Source organism: Podarcis pityusensis (genome assembly GCF_964106645.2).
Source record: "Podarcis pityusensis genome assembly, chromosome: 6".
In the NCBI taxonomy this organism is placed as follows: Eukaryota; Metazoa; Chordata; class Lepidosauria; order Squamata; family Lacertidae; genus Podarcis; species Podarcis pityusensis.
In genome coordinates, this window is record NC_138030.1 from 59492376 (window position 1) to 59514462 (window position 22087).

Consider the following 22087-nt stretch of genomic DNA (forward strand, 5'->3'; position numbering starts at 1 on the left):
TGTTTGTTTCACCAGTTTTCAATGGGATCAGTTTGCATACAGGACTGCCACGCGCATATTCAAATGTTGAATGAATCCATCAAACGTTGCATGTATATGTGTGAACCAACCTTCAGTTATCAAACTGGGGTATATCTCAAGATGCCTGTGAGAACACAGGATGAGGTGTGCATCAGGTGAACAACCGGCTCCCATTCTCCCATACTGCAGCACTTTTCACCCTATTGTCATTCCTTGACCAGCCTAGAGGTTGAGACTCTACGTTGAACTGTGTGAATCTTCTGCTTGCCTGGGGACTATTTCTCACACCCCCGTTATAAAAGCTCAAACAAGAGCTGCCCCTCACTAAAGAAGGTTCCTGCTTTGCGATGGTTTGATGCTTTATTAATCATCTTATTATTTAACAAAAAGCCCTTGCTAATAAGTAAAGCACAAAATCCTGTCCATTGGGCTCGTTGAAAAATGTGGAGGAACCGACCAGGGCAAGTGAATATTTTTAGATGTTACTATTTCAGGTCAGAGCTTCTGCTTTGGAGGAGAAGCATAACTTGAGAGGGCTGATTTCAACACATTGGAAAACATTGCTTGGGAGGGACACTTGGACATGACAGGAAAACATCTGCACAATTTGGGGGAGGGTGCAAAGGGCAGTCCTCCTTGATGCAGCTGTGTTTCTGAGTGAAGAGCAACTTAGGAGCCACCTTACTATGAGATACCCTTTGGTGGCATACTTGAGACACTGTTAAAGGGGAGCAGATAATTGTTTAGTTGTGTGTGTGTGTGTGTGTGTGTGTGTGTGTGTGAGAGAGAGAGAGAGAGAGAGAGAGAGAGAGAGACGGGGTGGCAGGAATATTTTGATTTTCCAGTCACAAGTGACAAAACCTTTTGTTTTCCTGCTTTTGCAACTGATGGGAAGTGATCCCTGAGTGGCCAGCTCCTTACCTCTCACCCTTCCTCTTAAGCAGCCTTTCTCAAAGTGGGCGATACCACCCCCTGGGGAGACACTGGAATGATCCACGGGGGCAGTAGTAACCTCCACTGCAACTGGGGGGACATTGAATAAAAATAAGGGGGGTGGAAGCATAAAGAAATAAGAGAATTAAACAACTCAAATTTGTCTTCATCTTTCTGTTTGTTTGCTTAAAGAAGGTAGATTTCCAGGGGGCGCTGAGTATCCCCCCTCCCCCCCAAAAAGGGGCAGTAGGCCAAATAAGTTTGGGAATCTCTGTAAGCAAACCCTTTCCCTAGTATAACTCTCAGTGGCTTTAGCAGTTTACTGCAAAATGCTCAAGAATTGCTACATGAAAGGAGGAGGCATTGCATCCATTTCAAATGCCTGAAGCCACTTGCTCACCTGTTGGTGGCCCTAAGCAGCAACTTGAAATAACATCAACAGCCCTGTTTTCCAGTGACTCCTTGGTATCCATTCTTAATAGGAAATTAAACTTATTTTGCTTTGGAGAATGCAACGACAAGATCTTAAGGCCGTATCTCAGAACAGGTCAAACGTGAGAGCGATTCGGCAGGACTTTAACCCTGGAATTTGAGCACAACTGCTTTGTACATAGAGCTACCTCTTATCATACTTTTCTGTCTGGGTAAAGAGATTCTCTCTCTCACACACACGCGCATACACATCAAAAAAAGAGAAATCATTTTGGAGGAAACCTCTGCTTTGGCAGATAGCTGCAGTGCAACTTAGTTATCAGCATGTTGGGTTGAGCTAAGCTGATTGTTTTAGCTCCCAGTTGTCAGTGAGTTCAGTGCTGATGCTGGGAAATCAATCAAAAGGACAAACTGGATCTGGTTGTTTTTCTCTATCCCCACCCCCACCAAAAGGATGTCAGACCTGTTATTTCAGTTTAGTTAAAGACATAACACAGAATCAACATCCTCCAGAGAAAATGCATTGAAATCAGTTGGCTTGTTATCTTCTCTTACTCTCCCAGGAGCACAGACATGTCTCCTAGGCATCTTGGACTCTTACCCTAGAGCGGTTTGGACTTGCTCTCAAGATGAGAACCATTCATAGCGGTCTGCAAAAATGCTGACCCACACCGTCTTCTCCATGTGGCACTGGCCTGCACACAGCTGCCCTCAGCATGTGGTGGTTGTGGCTGGAAGGGTGTTCAAATAAGTCCTTCCTGTTGCTTTATATAAGCTTCAGAATGCTATTGTGTAGAGGTTTAAAAAAGGGAAGGCACTGTAGTAGTTCTGTGGTGATGGGAGGAAACCCTGAAGCATTTGCTCTAAAAAAAAATACCAGACGTACGGTTGATTGAGTAAACATACCAGGAAGAAAAGTGGACAGCTTGACCGAAGCAGGAGGGTCAAGAGGCAACCAGGAGTCAATCTGCAAGCTGTGTGCATCTCTTTTCAAGAGCAAAGGTGGAAGAGTAAAACCAGAGTCACCCTGCTCCCCATCTCCTCCTCATGGGTATGTGTTATGGGTGGCTCCAGACTATTTTGTGGTGGGGATCCAAGTGCACACCTGGAGCAGTTAAAGCCAATTAAATTATTATTATTTTTTAGAAGACATCTGAAGGCAGCCCTGTTTAGGGAAGCTTTTAATAGCTGATGAATTCTTGTATTTTAATGCTTTGTTGGAAGCCGCCCAGAGTGGCTGGGGAAACCCAGCCAGATGGGCGGGATATAAATAATAACTTTTTATTATTAAATTATTATTATAAAGGGCTCTGTCAACCTCATGCAACAAATCCATGTTGAAGAAGAATAAGACTTTTTGCAGTTTGAAGGGGAAATGCATCAAAAAGTGTGGCATGAAGAAATGGCTAACAGAAGATGTATGAATGCCCCACAACTGAATGCAGGACAAATGTTTGTTGTTGTATAACTGCCCTGCAAGCAAATCAGAATGAAAGCTCAATAAAGACAGGATACAAGCTCAGCTACACATAAGTGTTGTGCAAACCAGTTAGGAAGGATGCTCAATAAACATGTCTTCTGGAGGAGCCCCCTGCCTTTATCCCATTCCTTCTTTAAAGAGTAGGGGGCAGATGTATCTTTGGTATTCAGCCATTTAAAAATTCACATAATAAATACTTACCATGTACATTTCAGTGCCACAATGGGTAGAGCAGAGGTTCCTTGCATGAGCCAAGGGAGTGGCTTGATTTTGAGAGCTCTGCATTTCTGCACGTAGGAACGAATAGACAAAAAGTGCCAGAGAGCTCTTGAAAGCAATTAAGGGTGTGCTAGGCATACTTTGAAAAGATATTTAACAGGCATTCATGCCAAAGACCAGGGCTATTTTTATAGGTAGCAGGCTTTGTTTGTGTGTGTGGTTTTTTTTTTTTTACAGGTAACTTTGAAATGAAGGTGTGCCTCAAGTCAACCGCAACCTAAGTGAGGCCTCATTGCAGTGGCTGAGCTGTCTTCGAAAACAATGCCACCCTTTAAGGTGTTGTGAACTTGGAGCTCGTCAGGACAGAGAAAGGTAATGAGTGTTTCCCAAAGGCAGAAAAGATTATGCATACAACTTGGAGACTATAAGAGAATGAGTGTATGGGGCTTGAGGAGAACTAAAAGCAACTGCAAAAGATATCCTTAAGCCTATTGAGTGGCAGGGTACATTAACCTAGGACCTTGGTTGGATTTATGAATATACATAAGGCTGTCTTCTAAAGAGACAAACCAAGCTTTCCTAGCTTAATGAAAAGGTCTCTGACTTCATGTTGTCTTGTTTTGAAACCCATTTTCAGTTGTTTCTGTACTGTTTTTTAAAACTATTTTAGCTGGGGGGTTTTAGATTCTTTCAAGGGGTTTAAGCCAACCAGAAGTGCCCAGGAGCAAACCTGAGTGTCTATATGCAAGGTATGTGCACTACCCCCTACCCATACCCTCCAACATTTCCCCGATGAAAATAGGGATGTCCCATTCCATAATAATAATTATACTATTTATACCCTGCCCATCTGACTGGGTTGTCCCAGTCACTCTGGGTGGCTTCCAACATATATAACAAACATAATAAAACATTAAACAACTTCCCTATACAGGGCTGTCTTCAGAAGACTCGGGAGTTGGATAACTCCATACCGTCCAACATTTCTCCTTTAAAAAAGGGATGCCCTAAGCTAAGGAAAAGTGAGACATTCCGGGATGAAATCAGAAACCAGGATGGCTTCTGTAAATCAGGGACTGTCCCTGGAAAACAGAGACACTAAGTGGGTCTGCATACCTTGAAGCCTCATTGTGCCGATTCCCACTAGCACAAGTATTTAGTTGAATCCAGCCCTTTGTGTGAACTCGTTGTGAAAAAGTTTAGAATTGTGGCATCAGTAATATGTCCGTCCCCCCAATTAATAAATATATAACTTATTGATTTGAGAGCTCTCTTATTCCATACAATAGTGCTCTGTTAATTAAACTTTCCATCACTTTGAGATATTCTGTTTCTGGTGTAAAAAACCTTTCCTAGTTTGGGTGTCTTAAAACCTTTCCTAGTTTGTATTAAAACAATTATGGGTGGAAAACATGTATGGCAGCAAAGAAAAGAAAAGAAAAAACACCCTCCACACACACACGCCCAACCTGTTGGGATACTGCCAGGGAGACAAAAGCCATCATGCCCCCACTTCTGGGTTAGCGCCTCCGGCAATGGCGGATTTCCTCTGACCAGGAGGAATCCGCTTCGTGAGAACTAGGGTCTGGACCGCCGCAGCGAGGCGGAGACCCATTAAAAACCACAGGGGGGAGAAGCCTGTGGACGTGGGATTCGGCTGGCACCTTTTGCACCTCCCCTACTCGCGGGGAAACCCCGTTTCGGGGATCCGGAGCGACGTGGGGTGAATGGCGCGGTGCTTTGAATCGACTGCTTTTTTCACGGAGTGAAGCCGCATTGCTGTTGCCAGAGAGCGCTGACTTTTTCCTGTGGACAATTGGATTTTAAACAACTGCCCGTGAGTAGAACGGAAAATTGGATTAAGAAACTTTTTAATTTGGCACCGAAGCGGGAAGGTCTAAACAGGAAGTCTGCCTTCCGCTTTTGTAAATAGATTGAAGCAAAGACATTGCAAGCTAGAGTCTGGAAAGCCATTTGTAAAGGACTAAATTTCCACCAGTTAAAATCACTAAACCCCCCTTGGAAGCAGGAGAAGAGGGGGAAATCTTTTTAGACTGTTTAAACCTGCAGAAGAGAGAGTAAAGAAAGATAAATTTCCACCGTCTTGATCCTGGGAGCGAGGTGTCAGAGACAGACACTTTGGGGAAGTTCATTGACTGTGGACAAAACGTTTTTGACAGATAGTTAAAAAAGAGAAACATATTGATTCCAATGTTCCTTTTTGCATTTAAAAGGAACGAAATATCTGGGAAATGAAAGGAACTTTGTTGCTAGAATCTGCTTTTAAAAAGACGGATACAAATAGAAATTGTTTCCTCTAGAGGGAGCTTGTGAAACTGTTGCTGGAGTCGATCTGGGGAATTCTACAGCTGTAGAGATAAAAGATCGTGGGAACTAGACACCGACCTTGAACAAGAATGTGCCCAGAAGAAGCTTTAGTTCTTGCTTTTTGCAAGACAAGCGCTTTACTGGAACAGCTACATGAGAAGATGGATTTGATGACTGTTGCAGTTGGAAATTTTGGACAAACAGTGAATACTTATATAGTAACCACTCAGGAATCAATCCAGGAATGTGCTTTGACAGAGCAAGTGGTGAAGAAGATAAAGGAGGAGGTAGTTGCTGAACCTCAAGTACCAGAAATGGAGAGAGCTGCGGCCTTGCAGGAACATAAGTTGCTGTCTTTGACGACTGAACCTGGAGAAAGTCAGATTTGGAGAGATGGAGTACTGTTTGGTCTGGAGATGGGAAGTTGGATAGACCCCCCTATGCAGGGATGTTTTGACTTTTCGGATCTGGCTTTGGGCCAGGGGGAGTTCGGAGTTGTGGGGGCCCTCAATTTTGGAGGGACTTTGAAACATGCCTTTAAATATCTTTTGGATTTCAGTGTTGACTATGGAGAATGGGCTGACTTGTCAAGAAGGGATAAAGATATTGTGAAGTTGGAGTCTCCCCGAGAGAAAGGAAGGAAATTAAGAATAAGATCAGCAGAAGATAAAGTAAAGTGCAGGTATAAACATGAAGAAGACCTGCAGAAGGGACATGAGGGACGGATTTTTCCGCTCCTAGCTTTGCCGATTGCCTTTTAACTGAAAATGTCATATATTGATCCGTCAATCTTCTTGCCTTCAAAGCATATTTGCTGCCACTAACTACAGGACCTCCCCTCAATTTGTTATTACTGAGTTTTCATTAGTTTTACTACAATAATTTATGTGGACCACTTGGAACACTCTATTAATGAAAAGGTAGAAAGGTCTGATAATATATTTTATTTTCCATTTTAAATGATTTGTTGTGTTTTAGATTGTGGTGATCTGCTCTGAGATCACTTCTGATGAGGGTGGGACATCGGTCTCTAGATAAATAATGATGATGATGATGAGACAAGTAATGACAAATAATTATCATTACTGTATTAATGTGAAGAGATTATATTCTTAGCATTATTCAGGTGGTCGCTGCATGAGTTTTAGCCAAAACTTGCTTGGAATTTATCTTGCAGTGTGGGTGATGGGAGAATATTGCTGCTTTAATCACAAGGCAGTTGTTTGGCAGTAAGCAGCTGTTTAACAGCAAATCACTCTGGCAGCCAAACAGCTGATCAACAGTGACAGCAGCACCAGCATCATTTATTCCTCAGGCTGAAGGAAAGTTCAGACCTAAGACTGGAGCAATGTATGTGCAGTCAGGGACCATAGGCAGACATCTTGCCGCCCTGGATTCAAAGCAACTGCTCTGCTCCTGCTTAAACATGTTATTGGTTCCAATACTCTGAGTAATATTAGATTTCATTTTTAAAGTTTCCTACCTGGACGCAGGTGGCGCTGTGGGTTAAACCACAGAGCCTAGGACTTGCCGATCAGAAAGTCAGCTGTTCGAATCCCCGCAACGGGGTGAGCTCCTGTTGCTCGGTCCCTGCTCCTGCCAACCTAGCAGTTCGAAAGCACATCAAAGTGCAAGTAGATAAATAGGTACCGCTCTGGCGGGAAGGTAAACGGTGTTTCCGTGCGCTGCTCTGGTTCGCCAGAAGTGGCTTAGTCATGCTGGCCACATGACCCAGAAGCAGTACGCCAGCTCCCTCGGCCAATAAAGTGAGATGAGCGCCACAACCCCAGAGTCGGCCACGCCTGGACCTAATGGTCAGGGGTCCCTTTACCTTTTACCTGGATGTAGAGCCTGTCGTGTCCATACTCCTGTTTTCTTCCAATTTCAGTTCCTGAATCTGCTGACAACACTCGAGTTCAACAAAATACATAGTCACCATGTGCTTATTTGCAAAATGGTCCCTAACTATCAGCTAGAGCAGTGACTCCTTAAAGAAAGAAAGTTCAATTCCAGATATTCAGAAAGGGATGTATAAAATGCATATGCTTTACTTAAATGTGTGACTTCTGTTCATTATCATTTCTAACTATTGATTGTTGACTGTCACTGCAGACATCTGATTGTTTCATGAAATGATGGTTAGTTAATGAATGTAAAAATAAGCACCAAATATGGGTGACAGAGAACAAAACAGCAAGGATGGGAAGAAGCACAAAAAATCCTGCCTGGGCAGCCCTGCCCTCATTGTGGAGATATGCAGTGTCACTTTAAATGTTCGGCATCAGGCAGAAGCTGAATCCAGACATGCCAGAGAGGCAGTGTGGTGTAGTGGTTAGAGTGTTGGATTAAGACCTGGGAGACCAGGGCTCAGCCATGAAGGGCCAGCCATTGACTCTCAGCCTAACCTACCTCACAGGCTTGTTGTGAGGATAAAATGCAGAGGTGGAGAACTATACATGCCACCTCAAGCTCCATGGAGGAAAGGTGGGATATAGATGCAATAAACAAATAAATAAATGTCACTGCTGCCACAACTTTCGAGGTGGGGATAGTGGTTAAGTGCAACATAGTATATCTAGCAGATTTATCCATTTCTTCAAATATATACCTTTAAAGGAACCTTTCTCACTCTGTTGGTTTCAATTCTGGCTGTTAAATCTCTACGTTACTTCATTCCACAAGTGAGGGGCTACAACCGAAAAGGCCATCCTGGTGGTGCCATATCCTGAAGAATTCCCTCTGGTGGTAACCAGGGTGCCATGAACTGGGAGGAGGAGGAAGATCCCAGCAAGGGGTGTCGCTGGGATTGGGACTGGGGCATGTTGGGAATGGGGAAGCTGAGGTTGGTGTAGGAAATACTCATGGGGTGACAGAGGATGGTGAGGGGCTGGAGGTAAATGCACAGGAACCAGATCAGCAGGACCCATCACCAGAGTCAGAAGGGCCTCTGTCTCCACAAACAATGCAGGCTCTGAAGTGTGGGGAGCAGCAGAAGAGACTCTCTAGGTAGGAGGCTGGGGAAGGCAATAACCCACAGCCCAGCTCCCTAGCTGGCCAGGTGGAGCTCGCTATGTAATTCCTCAGCTGGAGCAGGCTCAGAACAGGTGAGGGTCACATGCCTCGTTAAGCCCAGATGCTGCAATCAGCATGTAGAATACAAAGAGGGAAGCGGAGCTGAGGTGCTGTGTCTACTCAACTGTCCATGTTGAGGGAGTTGGGTGCTTCAGGGCCTCTATGGGATTGTGCTTTGGGTTTGGCCTGTATCCTGACTGCTGGACTTCAGACTTAGCAACTTGGACTGACCCTGAACCTCAGTTTCGGACCTTTGGACTCTGGGCTTCATGTGTGTGGATCGGCCCTCAGACTTTCAACTTTGGACACGGCACACTGACTTGCTGCCAGGTAGGCCAGGGTTTCAGGACGTGGGCAGGGCCTTTTCTAGTTTGTGGAACAATTTCTGGAGCATTGAAACGAGGTGGGCACAAGCTCTGTTGAGTTCTTGGTGCATCTTGAGAACATACCTGTTCACTCAGGCCTATCCTGGTCACTGATACCAATGCCATTTTGAATTGTCTGGTTACTGTGGATGTTGCTGTTTCAACTGCATTTCTTAGGTTTTAATGGACTGGTTTTATTGTCAAATGTTAACAAAGCACTCTGGGGTTTTTAAAAGGGTGGTATAAAAATGTTTCAAATAAATAAGGTAAACGCCAATGCCCGGTTATGGTGGCCTCTGATAAAAATCACATCTTGAGTGGCTGATGGAACAGAGCCATCATGTGGAAATTTCCACTGATATGCTGCAAGTGTAAACAGAACAGCCCATGTGCTTCAGTGTTGGCTTTCACATCATGTCCAGATGGCAGCTGCCTACATTCCTGGTTAAAGCGAAAATTACAAAACAAAATAAGGAGTTGCCTTGTGCCTTAGCCAGCCTGGTGCTTTCTGGTTGTTTTGGACTACAACTCCCATCAGCTTCAGCCAGTGCATCAGTGCATTCTGGGACTGGTGGGAGCCCTAGACCAGGCACCCCCCAAACTCGACCCTCCAGATGTTTTTGAGACTACAATTCCCATCATCCCTGACCACTAGTCCTGTTAGCTAGGGATGATGTAGTCCCAAAACAGCTGGAGGGCCGAGTTTGCCTATGCTTGCCCTAGACTGAAAGGTCTTAAGAGCACCAGGTTGGCCAAGACTTCCTTATACTGGGACTAACCCATAGTCCCCCTAGCCTACAATCATCCATTCTAATGACAATGGTTCTCCCTAACCCAGAACCAGTATTGAGATGTGGCATTGAACTTGGGTCAGGGGGACATAGTTTCAGATCCCCACTCAGCACTGAAGCTTTCTGGATGACTTTGGATGTGCTATTCTTTGCTAGCGTAATCTACACTGCAGGGCTGCTGTTTAGAATAAAGCAAGGCATGCCCATACAACTTCTTCCAAGTGGAGTTTATCAAGGATCGGGCATTAGGGACTTTGAAAGTCTTCATTGCACCATTAAGCTGTGACCACTGTCCCGCTTGGAAACACAAGGGTTGTCTTCTGGAAGAATAGGTGCTTTTCTTTCTAAAACCTGACCACTTTCAGTATGTGAAGGCAACACTGTGGACTGCGCAGCAAACTGGAAGTCATGTAGCATAATGGGTCAAGGAGAAGTCAGCTTCGTGGAATGTTAGGTAGAAACTCCCTGCAGGGTATGAAGGATTTCTCCAGAAAGCACCCCTGGGTGCAGGAGGTGGCTAAAGAAACTCCCTTTGGCAAACAGGTCTCAAAATATGCAACCACTGGGGGGGGGGGGAATAGTCTTTTACTGGAGAAGGTAGAAACCTGCCCCTGATCCTTTCATATCAGTCTTTGTACATGGATTGGGTTGGAAGCAAAAGCCTACTTCCCAGCCTAGCGTTCCAAATTTATAGATGCGTATGGGGTAAAGATTTGGAGCAGTTTTCTGCTTTGGTACCTTGCTATTATATAATAGCAATACAGGCATCTAAGTATTGTGGACTTTGACAGCTAGATTGAAAAGCAATTCAGATGTGTGATAACTAAATACAAAATGCTTTCTGACTGATAGGGGACTGTACAGTTGACATTAAGATATCCAGAATGGTATACAACTATCACGGGATCCCAGTGGCATTTTTCTCAATGCCTACTTACTGTCCCACTTGTCTGATGTGCTACTTAACATTTTATTTATAAAACGAGGATTACCTGTCTTCTTCAGATGATTATTAGACACGTTGCTGTGTTGACTGACTGGCTGTGTTGGGTTCACACGAGACAGCTACATTTTAGGGGGCACTTGCCACATGGCTACCTCACGTAAAGTACTTAATTTCATGTGCATTCATCAGTTCTGTGCTGTTTCCATGTTAACAATGTTTCAGACCACTCAAATTCCTATACAATGATGCTAAAGGTGGGATTTTTAAATGTCTGGTCTAATCTCACCTATCCCATTGGCTTTCAAATGGAATTGGGCAAATTTCATTGAGGATAAAGCTATCCATGACTACTACTTTTCGGCCGTGGCGCCTGCCTGGTGGAACGCTCTCTCACAAGGGACCAGGCCCTGCAGGATTTGACATCTTTCCGCAGGGCCTGCAAGACGGAGCTGTTCCGCCAGGCCTTTGGTCGGGGTTCAGTCTGATTCTTCTTTCTGTATAAGAACAAGCATTAAAGAGGCCTCCTAGCCCGCTCACAGATCCTTTATAAGACCAGTGGTAACAGTTGGCCTTGGAGAATATTAACCACTCTCAATTTTACCTGTGGACTGCCATCTGTCCAGATTTTAATTTGCTCTGAACTAATTTTAAGATGTATTTTAATTGATTGCCTGTTCTTACGTTCTTTGTATACATTGGTACCTCAGGTTAAGTACTTAATTCGTTCCGGAGGTCCATACTTAACCTGAAACTGTTCCTAACCTGAAGCACCACTTTAGCTAATGGGGCCTCCTGCTGCCGCCACGCTGATGGAGCACGATTTCTGTTCTCATTCTGAAGCAAACCTGAAGCACTATTTCTGGGTTGGCGGAGTCTGTAACCTGAAGCGTATGTAACCTGAAGCATATGTAACCTGAGGTACCACTGTGCTGTGTTAGTTTTTCTGTAAGACCAATTGCAGTCGTTAAAAGTCAACAGGTTTAGCACACCTATCAGCCAATCACCCATTCCCACCACCCTTCTGAGTAATACCCCTCAACATCCTCTCACTATATATAAGGGTCTGGTGACTTCTGTTTCAGTGTATCTGAAGAAGTGTGCATGCACATGAAAGCTCATACCAATAACTAACTTAGTTAGTCTCTAAGGTGCTACTGGAAGGATTTTTTTTTATTTTGTTTCGACTACGGCAGACCAACACGGCTACCTAACTGTAATTAGTTTTATGATGTTAGCTGCCCTGAGCCTGGCTCCGGCTGGGGAGGACGGGGTACAAATAAAAATTATTATTACTAACCACTCTTTATTTAAGCTATACTAACCACTGCTGGCAGGGCAACTGTGACACAAACAGCTGCATGGCAGGCAGAAATTCAACCCATAAAGTTTTGCAATCACTCCTCTCAATGCTGGGACTTTATATACTGGATTTCTGTCTGTCATAACGTCAAAGTCGGAGGCGGCTTGCTAGAAATAAAGCCCTCCCCTGCCAATGGGTCTCTTTTTGTTCCTGGACTTCAAGACCAGTAAGTGGGCTGGCACATTTAGTTGTTACATTTGGAGACACTCTAGCAATGTTTTTTTTTGGGGGGGGGTTAAAGAAGATCGTGGTACATTTAGGAATTCCTTCTTTAGATTTGTGTGGAGATTGTTTTTGCACATGGGTAAGGCTGTTAAAAACCGACTGCAGCAACACTAAGAGTCCAAAAGCCTTCAAAATGGGGGTGTTATGGCAAGAAGATGCTCAACTTCTGGGTGTGCCAAATGTATACAGAGCAGTTCCAGAGCAGCATGAGAGCTTTAGAACTCTCTTTCACAATAGATCTCTGCGGTGAGAGTTACACCTTTTACCTCCCCAGGTAGCTGGACTTATTTTGCTAGCTGGCTCTTGCTAAGTAGCTGCAAAGCCACACCCAGCCATGCTGTGCAACTCCTCTGCTGCCTGCTTCCACATATGGTCAAAATCATCTACCTTCCGGGTTGCCTATGTCAGCAGTATGTACACTCAGCAAAGCAGTCTGTGATCCTCCCAGTAACTCTTTGTTTGGTAACTATTGATACAAACGTATACATCTACTTAGCAGTAAGCAAATAATACGCCCCAACATTATACCTGCCAGTATGTACGAGTTGGAAACAGAAAGTCTGTATCCACTATTAAAATATTCTATTTCATGCAAGGATGGCAGAATATAGAATCTGAACAAGATCAAACCCACCCACCCCAAAACATTATTGCTTCATTATTCCACTTAGGGGCACTGGGCTCCTAAGAGTTGGAGGAAAATAGCTTCGAACTCTTCAGAACTTTGGCAGCAAGCTTCTTTTCTAGCAGTTGCACAACAGGCAGAAATCCAGCGGGTGAAGCCTATATGAAATAACAAAGTTGATTTGCTCTCCCCCTCATCCCAATGCTGAAGGCATTACAGAATTATAGTGGGGATAAAGGTAAAGGGACCCCTGACTGTTAGGTCCAGTTGCGGACGACCCTGGGGTTCTGGCGCTCATCTCGCTTTACTGGCCGAGGGAGCCGGCGTTTGTCCACAGACAGCTTTCTGGGTCATGTGACCAGCATGACTAAGTAGCTTCTGGCGAACCAGAGCAGTGCACGGAAACGCCGTTTACCTTCCTGCCAGAGCGGTACCTATTTATCTACTTGCACTTTGATGTGCTTTTGAACTGCTAGGTTGGCAGGAGCAGGGACCGAGCAACGGGAGCTCACCCCTTCGTGGGGATTTGAACCGCCGACCTTCTGATCAGCAAGCCCTAGGCTCTGGTTTTGACCACAGTGCCACCCGCGTCCCTTTGGTGGGGTTAGAGAGCTGAAAATAATGCAAATAGATTTTACATCTAGCAACCAATGCACTCCTTGGGTTTTGGATAGTATATGGGTAGAGTCTAAAAAGCCTGGGACACAAGTTTTCATAGCCTTCTAGTGGCTATGATGGCTCGTTTACCAGAAGTAATGTATTTAGCATTAACTCTGGAAGTATAAACTCAATTCTGACCAAACTAAGCCTCCTGTTGTATGTTTTGCTCTAAGAGGCTTAGTTGGTCAGAATCGAATATACACATCGAGTTAATGCTAAATACATCACTTCTGGTAAATGAGCCATCATAGCCACTAGAAGGCCATGAAAACTTGCGTCCTGGGCTTTTTAGACTTGTCCACCGATGTACTATCTGAAACCAAAGAGGTGCATTTGTTGCCAGATGATGTTGGTTTTTTCCAGCTCTCCTATCCCACTAGTAGGTTTGAGGTAAACATTATTTATTTGTAAGTGAACCCCTTGTGAGTTGTGATTCACTGAGGAAACTTTTTAAAGAAAATAATTTCGATTTTTGCCATATTGTTTCAGCTAGAGTTGTCACCTTTTGTTCTTAAGGACCTTCTATACACTGAACAGCTGACGGACATGCAAGGATATATTCCTACTTTCAAGGAAGAGCTACACCCATTGAACTTCTGTTTGTCAGGAAGTAAAATCAAACAAATCTTGTCCCCACCTTCTAAAAAACAAAAAAAGGTTGCAACTCTAATACAGGCCTGGTTGGTTCCATTCATCAGACAGACATAACCTGCTTCTTTTCTTCAGTAGTCAAGAATCGGTTAACTCCCAAGACTCAGTCTCTGGCACTACTGGAATTATGTTTTAATGGACCAATACCTCTTACCTGCTAATGTCTTGAGTTTTAAAGAGGGGTGGGGGGGTTTAATAAGATCAAAAGTAATTGAATTCAAAAATAGCTTTAGAATTTTGAAAGTGTAAGTTACACAGGTCAATATTGAGGAAAGTTAGGAATATAGGAAACTGCCTTATAGCAATAGAGAGCTAGATAGACCTTGCATGTGGTCATTTCAGACAAGAGATCTTGTTCACTAGGCTTATGCTGAGATTTAATACAGAACCTATTGCATGCAAGGGATGTTCTCCTCAGCCGAGGTAAAGGTTCTCTTGGAAATCTGAAGAACCTAAGAAAACATTTTGCCTTTTGAGTTTTCTAAGTCCCAAAAAATGCAGTAACACTTGGTCTCAGCTAAATATTTTTGACAGCCCAATCTTATGGTTACTTGGAGAAGTCCTATCACATTTAGTGGTACTATTAAGTAATTGTGCATAAAGGTGCATTTTAAGATTGCAATCCCATGTTTACTACATAGGATGCCCCATTGTAATAAATGGGACTGCCTTCCAAATAAATGTCTTTAGAATTACACTGAACCTGTGCATTACTCAAGTGTCTTGTTGAACAGACTTCATGTACCTAAACATGTTTACTTAGAAACAAGCTCCAAGTTTGAAAACCCTTGCTCTCTAGCAAGTTTCCATAGGACTGCAACTTGGGTGGGACTTGCTTCCAAATAAACCTAGCTAGAGGACACTATTCTTTGTATTCCCCGGAGAAACAACTGGGACGTGCAGCCTGACCTAAATGTGTTCACTCAGAAGTAAATCCCACTAAGTTAAAACACAGTTCGATCATAGGATAGCAACCTTAAGATACATTCTTAGGCATATATGTTCAAAAGTAAGTCTCATTCATTTCAGCAGACTGAGGATCACATTAGTCCTCTTTTTGCTGCATATGAAGATCTTCTATTGAAAAACAAAAGAGCAATAATCTTAATGTCTTTCTGCCCAAAATGCAAGTGCATTTTATGGCTCAAGTTTCAAAACACACCAACCAGTTTAAGTTGCATCCCCACCCCCCCTTTCTGGTGAAACAAAGTCATAAGCAGGAAAAGGAATTCAAATCTGTTGAAAGAGTAATAGAATGACTTTATTGGACAACAGGCATAGCAATAAATACTCATGAACAGAGACTCTTTTAGGTAACAAAAACATGAAGGTGACAAATTGCCAGATGAACGTTCCCTTTTTGAAAACTTTTCCTTGTCTTCAGGCAAAGAATATTTGCTTAACTTGGACACATAAATTGGGAATGACCAGTTACATTTGATAACTCATGGTGCAGAGCAGTGGATGCAACAGAACTCTACTCTTGCCCATCCTATTTTACTTCAGTTAGTTTTTAAAACTATGTCACTAGTTCCTTGTAGACCATACAGACTGCAAGTTCAATTGATCAAACAGGCAGGATCTATGTTTCTTTCCAACACAGGGGGTCATTTATGTGCCCTCTATTATGTGCCCTCTATTAACTGAATAGAGGATAGAAGAAACAGTCTTATGGCACCTTAAAATCAGGAATGCCAAAAGACATTTTTTGTTCTTGCTAAAGCTGCAATCCTGTTATGGATATAGCTCTGAGAACAAGTCCCACTGGACTCAATGGGACTTACTTCTGAGTAGGCATGGACAGGTTTGCACTGTTTCAGAAGTGTTGGGCTTCCCCCTCCCCCCTTTACAGCACTAGTTAACGAGTTTAACATCTAACCACAAGTTCATTCTGTATATGCCTGTCTTAATGGTACTAATCAAAGAAAGTGGGTGACTTATTGTTTTTTTTAAAGAAAACATACCAACCCTTTATGCATTTCTTGTTCAGAACAAAAAAAAAAACATTTAAAAAATTATATACTTTATTACAAATGGAAAAAACTCAGAAGATTGCTAAAAAAAATCTCTTATTTACAAACAATACTGGGCAGAACCCAAATGAACATAAAAATAACTTACAAAGTCATGAAGTAGTTTTATTGACATTAATCAGCTGTCATAAAATAAAAAATATATATGTACATACACAACTCGACTTGAAGGCAGGCAGTATAGTTCAGCTTCTGTTAGCCTCCCACAAACTCCCTCCCCATTTTTTTTTTTTTAAGGAGTACTAGAGAAAGCAAATCTACAGTGTCTACTGCAGTTTAACCTTTAATACTGAATGATCGTTGAATGTTAGGTCCATGCAGGTCTTGGTCAATGTTAAAAGAAAACGGTAACACAAGGCTTCTTCATGCCTCGTCTGACTAGAACAGCCCTCTTGCGGAGCTGGACTGTCAACTGGTTTGCCACCACCTCAAACCAAAAGGCACACCAGTCTCTCTCCACGCATGCTTTGGGGGAAGAGGGGGGCACTCTCCGGAATCAATGCCTTTCAGACTTTTCTTCCCGCCCGCCCCCCAAGTGAAGCTTTCCACCTCCCAACTTCCTTCTTTTTTTTTGCTTAGTTTTGCCCCATCACACAAGTTACTTTCCAGTCTCTTCAAAAAGTCTGCAACTGCTGTGTGAGCATTAGCTGGCACCCACTGTTGACGTGATTCATGACCTTCTGCTTCAGCTGTGCAACCTGCTCTCGCAGCATATTGGCAGTGGATGCCAGCTCTGAGTTCTGGGCTTTCAAAGTTTTGACTTTTTCCTCCAACCTGGCAATGCGCTCCAACTTCCTTTTCCGGCACTTGGAGGCCGCAATTCGGTTTCTCATGCGCTTCCTCTCAGCCTTGATCCTCTCCTGGGATTCCATGTCGATGGGCGACAGGGGAGGAGTCTCCCCGGGCATTTCTGGGACAGTCTGAGGCTCTTCTTTCAGAGCCTGAAGCCGAGGATGCTGCACAGGCATCTGGGGGTTCAGGTGATGTTGCGGAGGGTAGCTCAAGCTGCTGGCATTGTAGCTCGGCGCCGTGTTGAGTGCGTTGGGGTTGAAGTTGCTGAGGTTGGCGTAGACCGGAGGCTCACTGTGCAAGTTGGCACTGAAGCTGTTGTTTCCAGCCATGGAAGAGACGGGGGTCATGCCGGTGTTTGAAGGCTGGGCAGCGGAGGTGACGCTGGGGGGCATGGTGTTCTGGTTGTGCAGTTCTGCCAGCGCCCTGACAAACCCTTCGGCAAACCCTTCCTGCTCGTCGGTGACATTTTTGGGGCAGAGGAACTGGGTTGGGGTTGGCGTGGTGGTGATCAGCCCATTGCCAGACTGGATGATCAGCCTTTCCAGTTCAGGAGAGGCCAGCTTGAGAAGGCCCACATCTGGGGAAGTCAGGATATCAGCATTCTTGTTCCTCAGGTGGGGCTTCAGGTTACTGGAAGGGTCAGCCAGGTTGAGAGTCATGTTCTGCTTCAGCACCTTGGGGTTATTATATCCGTAAGTACCACTCTCTGGCTGCACGAACGTCGTATTGATGGCATCATCGTAGAATGTAGGTTCCATCTTTGCAGTCATAGAATACAGTCCACAAGTTGGTCCTACTTAGGACAAACAAACAAACAAACAAACAAGGAGAGGAAGCTGTGCCACAGCGTACACCACCCTTTCCCCCCTCTAAAAAAAACTTTTCAAACAGCTTTTCCGAGAGGAGAAGAACACAGAGAGGTGATGAATTAAAGTCTGGCTTTTTTGCCACAAGTCATTGGCTCGCCTGTCCCCGTTTTCCGCCCCCAAACTCCGAAAAGGAGATCTGGATTTGACAAGCGGAGGCTTCCTCAGCTAAGAACAAGGTTCAGCGCAGTCATCAAGAGTGCGGAGCTCCAGAAAAACAACTCGCCCAAAAAGAGAGCACTGAAGTTCTTTATCGAAGTGCGGAATTCCCACTCCCGGCCAAGGAATCCCAGGAGTTAAAACGTGGCTTCTTATCGCTCCGAATTGGAGGGGGGGGGGATGAAGGTTCGCGAGTCCCACAACTTTGGAAAAGTCCTCCTTTCCCCCCCGCGACTCCTCGATGGCTCCCTCCTCCTCGTGGGAGGGTCCTATGCTGCGCCGGAGTGTTCGCGAGTTTTCAAACACACTTGTTTCGCGTCCTCTCCGCTTTTCCTCCTTTTCCAGTCTCTCTTCCCCACCAACACCGGAGTGGCTCTCAGTCACTGACTCGCCCCGAACGAAGTGTTTTCTTTTTCAGTGGGGGGGGGGGGAAGTTGCTGCAACTTCGGTCGCTCCCCACTTTGGGCTCCGATCCACAAGCTGCGGCGAGAAGTTGCGTCCCCGGACTCCGCGCGACCGGCTCTCCTCCGGGGACCCAGGCTCCGGAAACCTGTCGCTCCGCTGGCGGCGGCGGCGGCCGATCAAACACGTCCGGACAAGATCCCAGCCAGGCGATCCCAGCCGCGCAGCCCAAGCGAGGCTCTGTCCGCTCGCCCTTCCCTTGGGGAGCAACGGGAGGGTCTCTCGAGCGCTCCGCGTCGCCAACCGGCCCGGTCTCTGCTGCCGCTGCCGCTTTCGCGGGTGTCTTTCCCGGTGCCGCTTTGCTGGGCGCGCTGCCGCTTTAAGCCGCCGCCTCCTCCTCCTCCTCTGCCGCGCACTCAGCCCCACTCTGAGCTCTTTCCCAGCGTGGAGCCCAACACTTATCAGCGAGCAGTAACCCACTAAAAATAGCCCATGATGTCACCCCGGGGCCTTCCCATTGGCTGCAGCCGCCTCTCACGCGGGGAGGGGGAGGGAGGGCGGCCGGGCCCAGCCTGTTGCAGAGCAGCCCATCTCCATGGCCACCCCACCCCCTTCAGAAGCTTCCCAGCCCTCTTTCTTTTTTTTTCTCCCTTCTTTGGTTCGCGGGGCATTGTGGGATGAGGTAATGCCTGGGCTCCGGTGCAGGGCATTGTGGGCTGACGTATTGTTTTTGAATATCTGGTTACCCGCTTAAGAGCTCTGGCCGGGTTGGAAGAACCGGGCAGTGATAGATACGCGCGCGCGGATCGAGGGGGGGGGGGGGACGCGGCTGGAGATACCAAGTGGGAAATGTGAGAGGAGGGGGCGCTGGTGATACCAAGTGGGAAATAGAAGGGGTGGGACGACACGCGCAAAGTTCGAAAGGGGCAACTTTAGGCAAAAGGTAATGGGGTAGAAATAATAATAATCCATCGTTTTCATCAAGCGCAGAGTTTCAAAAGGGTAAACTTTACGCAGAGTGCTGGGGAGGATTTTTTAAAAAAAAAATATTAATTATTAATACAATTATTTTAAAAAATAATTTATTAATTATCTCTTTCCGCGAGAAATAGGGGCAGTTTGTCCCAGGCTTGATGCCATCTGATTTCACTGGACTTGGCTAAATGGGATTTCAGTCCTGTCCTAAGTAGCTTTCTGAGAAATCCCTCCCGCCTCTGCCATGCCCGGCAATCGCGTCCTTTAACGAGGACTCCGGGGCTGCTGCTGCTGTTTCACGGCACATGGATCCGTGGGAGGAGGTGCGATGGGCTGACTCTCACGTGATTTTCCTTCCTCCGCCTCGCCGGGCTCTCCCCCCCCACCTCCGGCGTCCTTCCCCAGCAGCCTAAGAGCTTCCAGGCAGGGGACAAGAGGGAGGGGGCGAGAGAGAAAGAGAGAGGCTGCCTACTTATTTGGAAGCGCATCCCGCTGGCACCGGCTTCCTTCCGAGGAAGCTTGAGCCGGGATCGGGATGTCCTGCGCTCACCGGCTGGAGAGAGGGGTAGTCCTGTGGAACTCGCTGCCTCTTTGCTTCTGAGCCCGCACATTAGGCTGGAGGAGATCGGGGGCAGGGGGCTCAAAACCTCGCTTCCTTAACACACCTGCCGCCGCTGCCCCGAAGGATCTTTTTCTTTAGCGAACTTCCCGGGATGGGGTGTGGGTACTTGGGGCAGAGCTGTGTCCGCGCCGGGCCGTCTGCTTTGCCGCTTTACGATCCTCTCGGAGCGCGATAGTCTCCTTCGAGGCGGGGCCGGTCCGGTGTGTGTGTGTGTGTGTGTGTGTGTGTGTTTGAATCAGTGACATTGTTTTTAAAAAGGAAAACTCGCGTGCAGCCGAAAAGGCTTCCTTCGTAGCCCACTGGTGCAATAGACCTTTGCGAGAGATCTTAAAAATCTCCGGCTTGTTTGCAATTCCGCCCCGCTCCCTTTACGTTCAAAAATCGTCATGTTTTGGCCAGCTCCCGCCAAGAACTTGTTAACACTTTGTCTGCGCGATCCCTGCTAATTTTTCCTTCACTCCTTTATTTTTCTCCCTCTTTGGTTCAGATCGGTGTGCTTAGTTTCAAATGCTGGGGACAGCGGGAAGAGAAGCGTCGGCTTCAACCCAGTCGTGACGGCGCATGAAAGGTGACTTCACCTGGCCAGTTTTGGCTACCGAGCCACATAGCTTAACCCTTTCTATCCCAGGGTCAGAAGCTGCCTTAAATCTCAATACTCTGCAAGCAGCCGAAGAATGACGGAGATGTTAACAAAGCAAAAGCAAAACCCACGATAAGCTCCAGAGGCAACTCCAAACACATTTACTTGGGTGCAAGTCCTGTTGAACAGCTTTCCCCATTTCCCTGCTTTTAAATTGTGAATTTTTGACTCCGATGAACTTTAGATTGCTTTTATAGGTTAATTGGCTCTGATTATTTCTCTGTGGTGTTTGACTCAGATGCTGAATTTTTAATGCTGGGGTTTGTTTACTGGTTTTATTGTGTGGTGCTGTAATTTATTGTTGTACTTTAGTGTTTGGTTTATGAACAGCACACATAACACGGTTGTTGGGTGGCATTTGAACAATATTAATAAAGAAATGCAGTGGCACTTACTTCAGAGGAAATGTTCATAGGATTGTACTCACAGTCCAACAGATGCTTAATTTATGCATAAGCTACATCAGCATCAAAGGAGCTTTTAGGCAAAGGTGCATAGGATTTGGATTCTTGAGGCTTCTTTATTTCATAGCTGATGTTTTGGAAAGCTTAAGTGGCACACTATTGTTAAGAAACTTCTCTGCAACCATGAGAAATGAAAATGTTTTCATTTTAGCTTGGAAGAGATCCCACTAATTAGGATCTGCAACTAGTGCCCATTTCTGAAACAGAGTCTACCTTCAGCTTGGATGGAGCTGTTCATAACAACACAGTACAATCCTATCCATCTTTACTTGCAAAGAAGTTCCACTGTGTTCAGTGGGGTTTACTCTCCTAGAAGTGTGCATAGGTGCGCAGAGTGCCATAGCTCTGTGGTAGAGCAACTGCATTGTAAGCAGAAGGGCCCAGATTCAATCCTGAAACCCCAAATGGTTTTTGACCTTCTAGTGAGACAGTGGACATGATTTTCACCGCTTGACAGCTTCAAGAAAAATGCAGAGACCAAAACCAACCCCTGTCTATGGTGTTTATTGACCTAAGGCCTTCAACACTGTAAATTGTAATGCCCTGTGGACTGTTCTTCTAAGATTTGGCTGCCCAGATAAATTTGTGAACATCCTTTGGCTCCTCCACGATAACATGACAGCAACAATCGCAGATAACAATGGCTCTCAAAGCAAACCATTTACAGTGGGATACATTTATAAATCAGTTTCATACAAAAAATAAGGTGGTATACAACAACAACCCCAGTATTATAATAAAAGCATCAGGACACATCATTTGTTTGGCAGAAAATCTCAGGTTTGAAAGACTAGTTTGCATTTGAAGGCATCTACCCCCAAACATGCAAGTATTTCTTTCGGAAGTTTATGTTCTGTGGGATACAGCCCCAAGCCTGTGGAACTGGAGGAAAGTGTAAAGGAAGAGTCAAAAGTTCAACTTTGCAAACCTTTCGAAATGGTATGGTTAGCCTGGGCCCATGGGTATAGCAAGGGGGGGGGGTGCAGCTGCTCCTACCTCCCAAATCAAGCAAGTAAATAAAAATAC

The 22087-nt window shown here is 45.3% G+C and overlaps 1 protein-coding gene and 1 long non-coding RNA gene across 3 annotated transcripts in view; one reads left to right on the forward strand and one right to left on the reverse strand.

Moving 5' to 3' along the window:
• The window catches only part of LOC308480406, a 46859-nt gene extending 25043 nt beyond the window's left edge, over positions 1-21816 (forward strand). The window contains exons 4-5 of one of the 2 annotated variants that reach the window (XR_013988076.1): positions 3323-3457; positions 20445-21816. This is a non-coding gene — a long non-coding RNA (uncharacterized lncRNA). The remainder of the gene's footprint in view (positions 1-3322; positions 3458-20444) is intronic. The other variant, XR_013988077.1, reaches the window with a different exon arrangement.
• JUN (Jun proto-oncogene, AP-1 transcription factor subunit) lies at positions 15348-18800 on the reverse strand. The gene has a single exon (XM_081011852.1). It carries the CDS (start codon positions 17701-17703, stop codon positions 16756-16758), a length of 948 nt encoding a protein of 315 aa, XP_080867978.1. The 5' UTR covers positions 17704-18800; the 3' UTR covers positions 15348-16755.
• Positions 21817-22087: the final 271 nt, after the last annotated feature.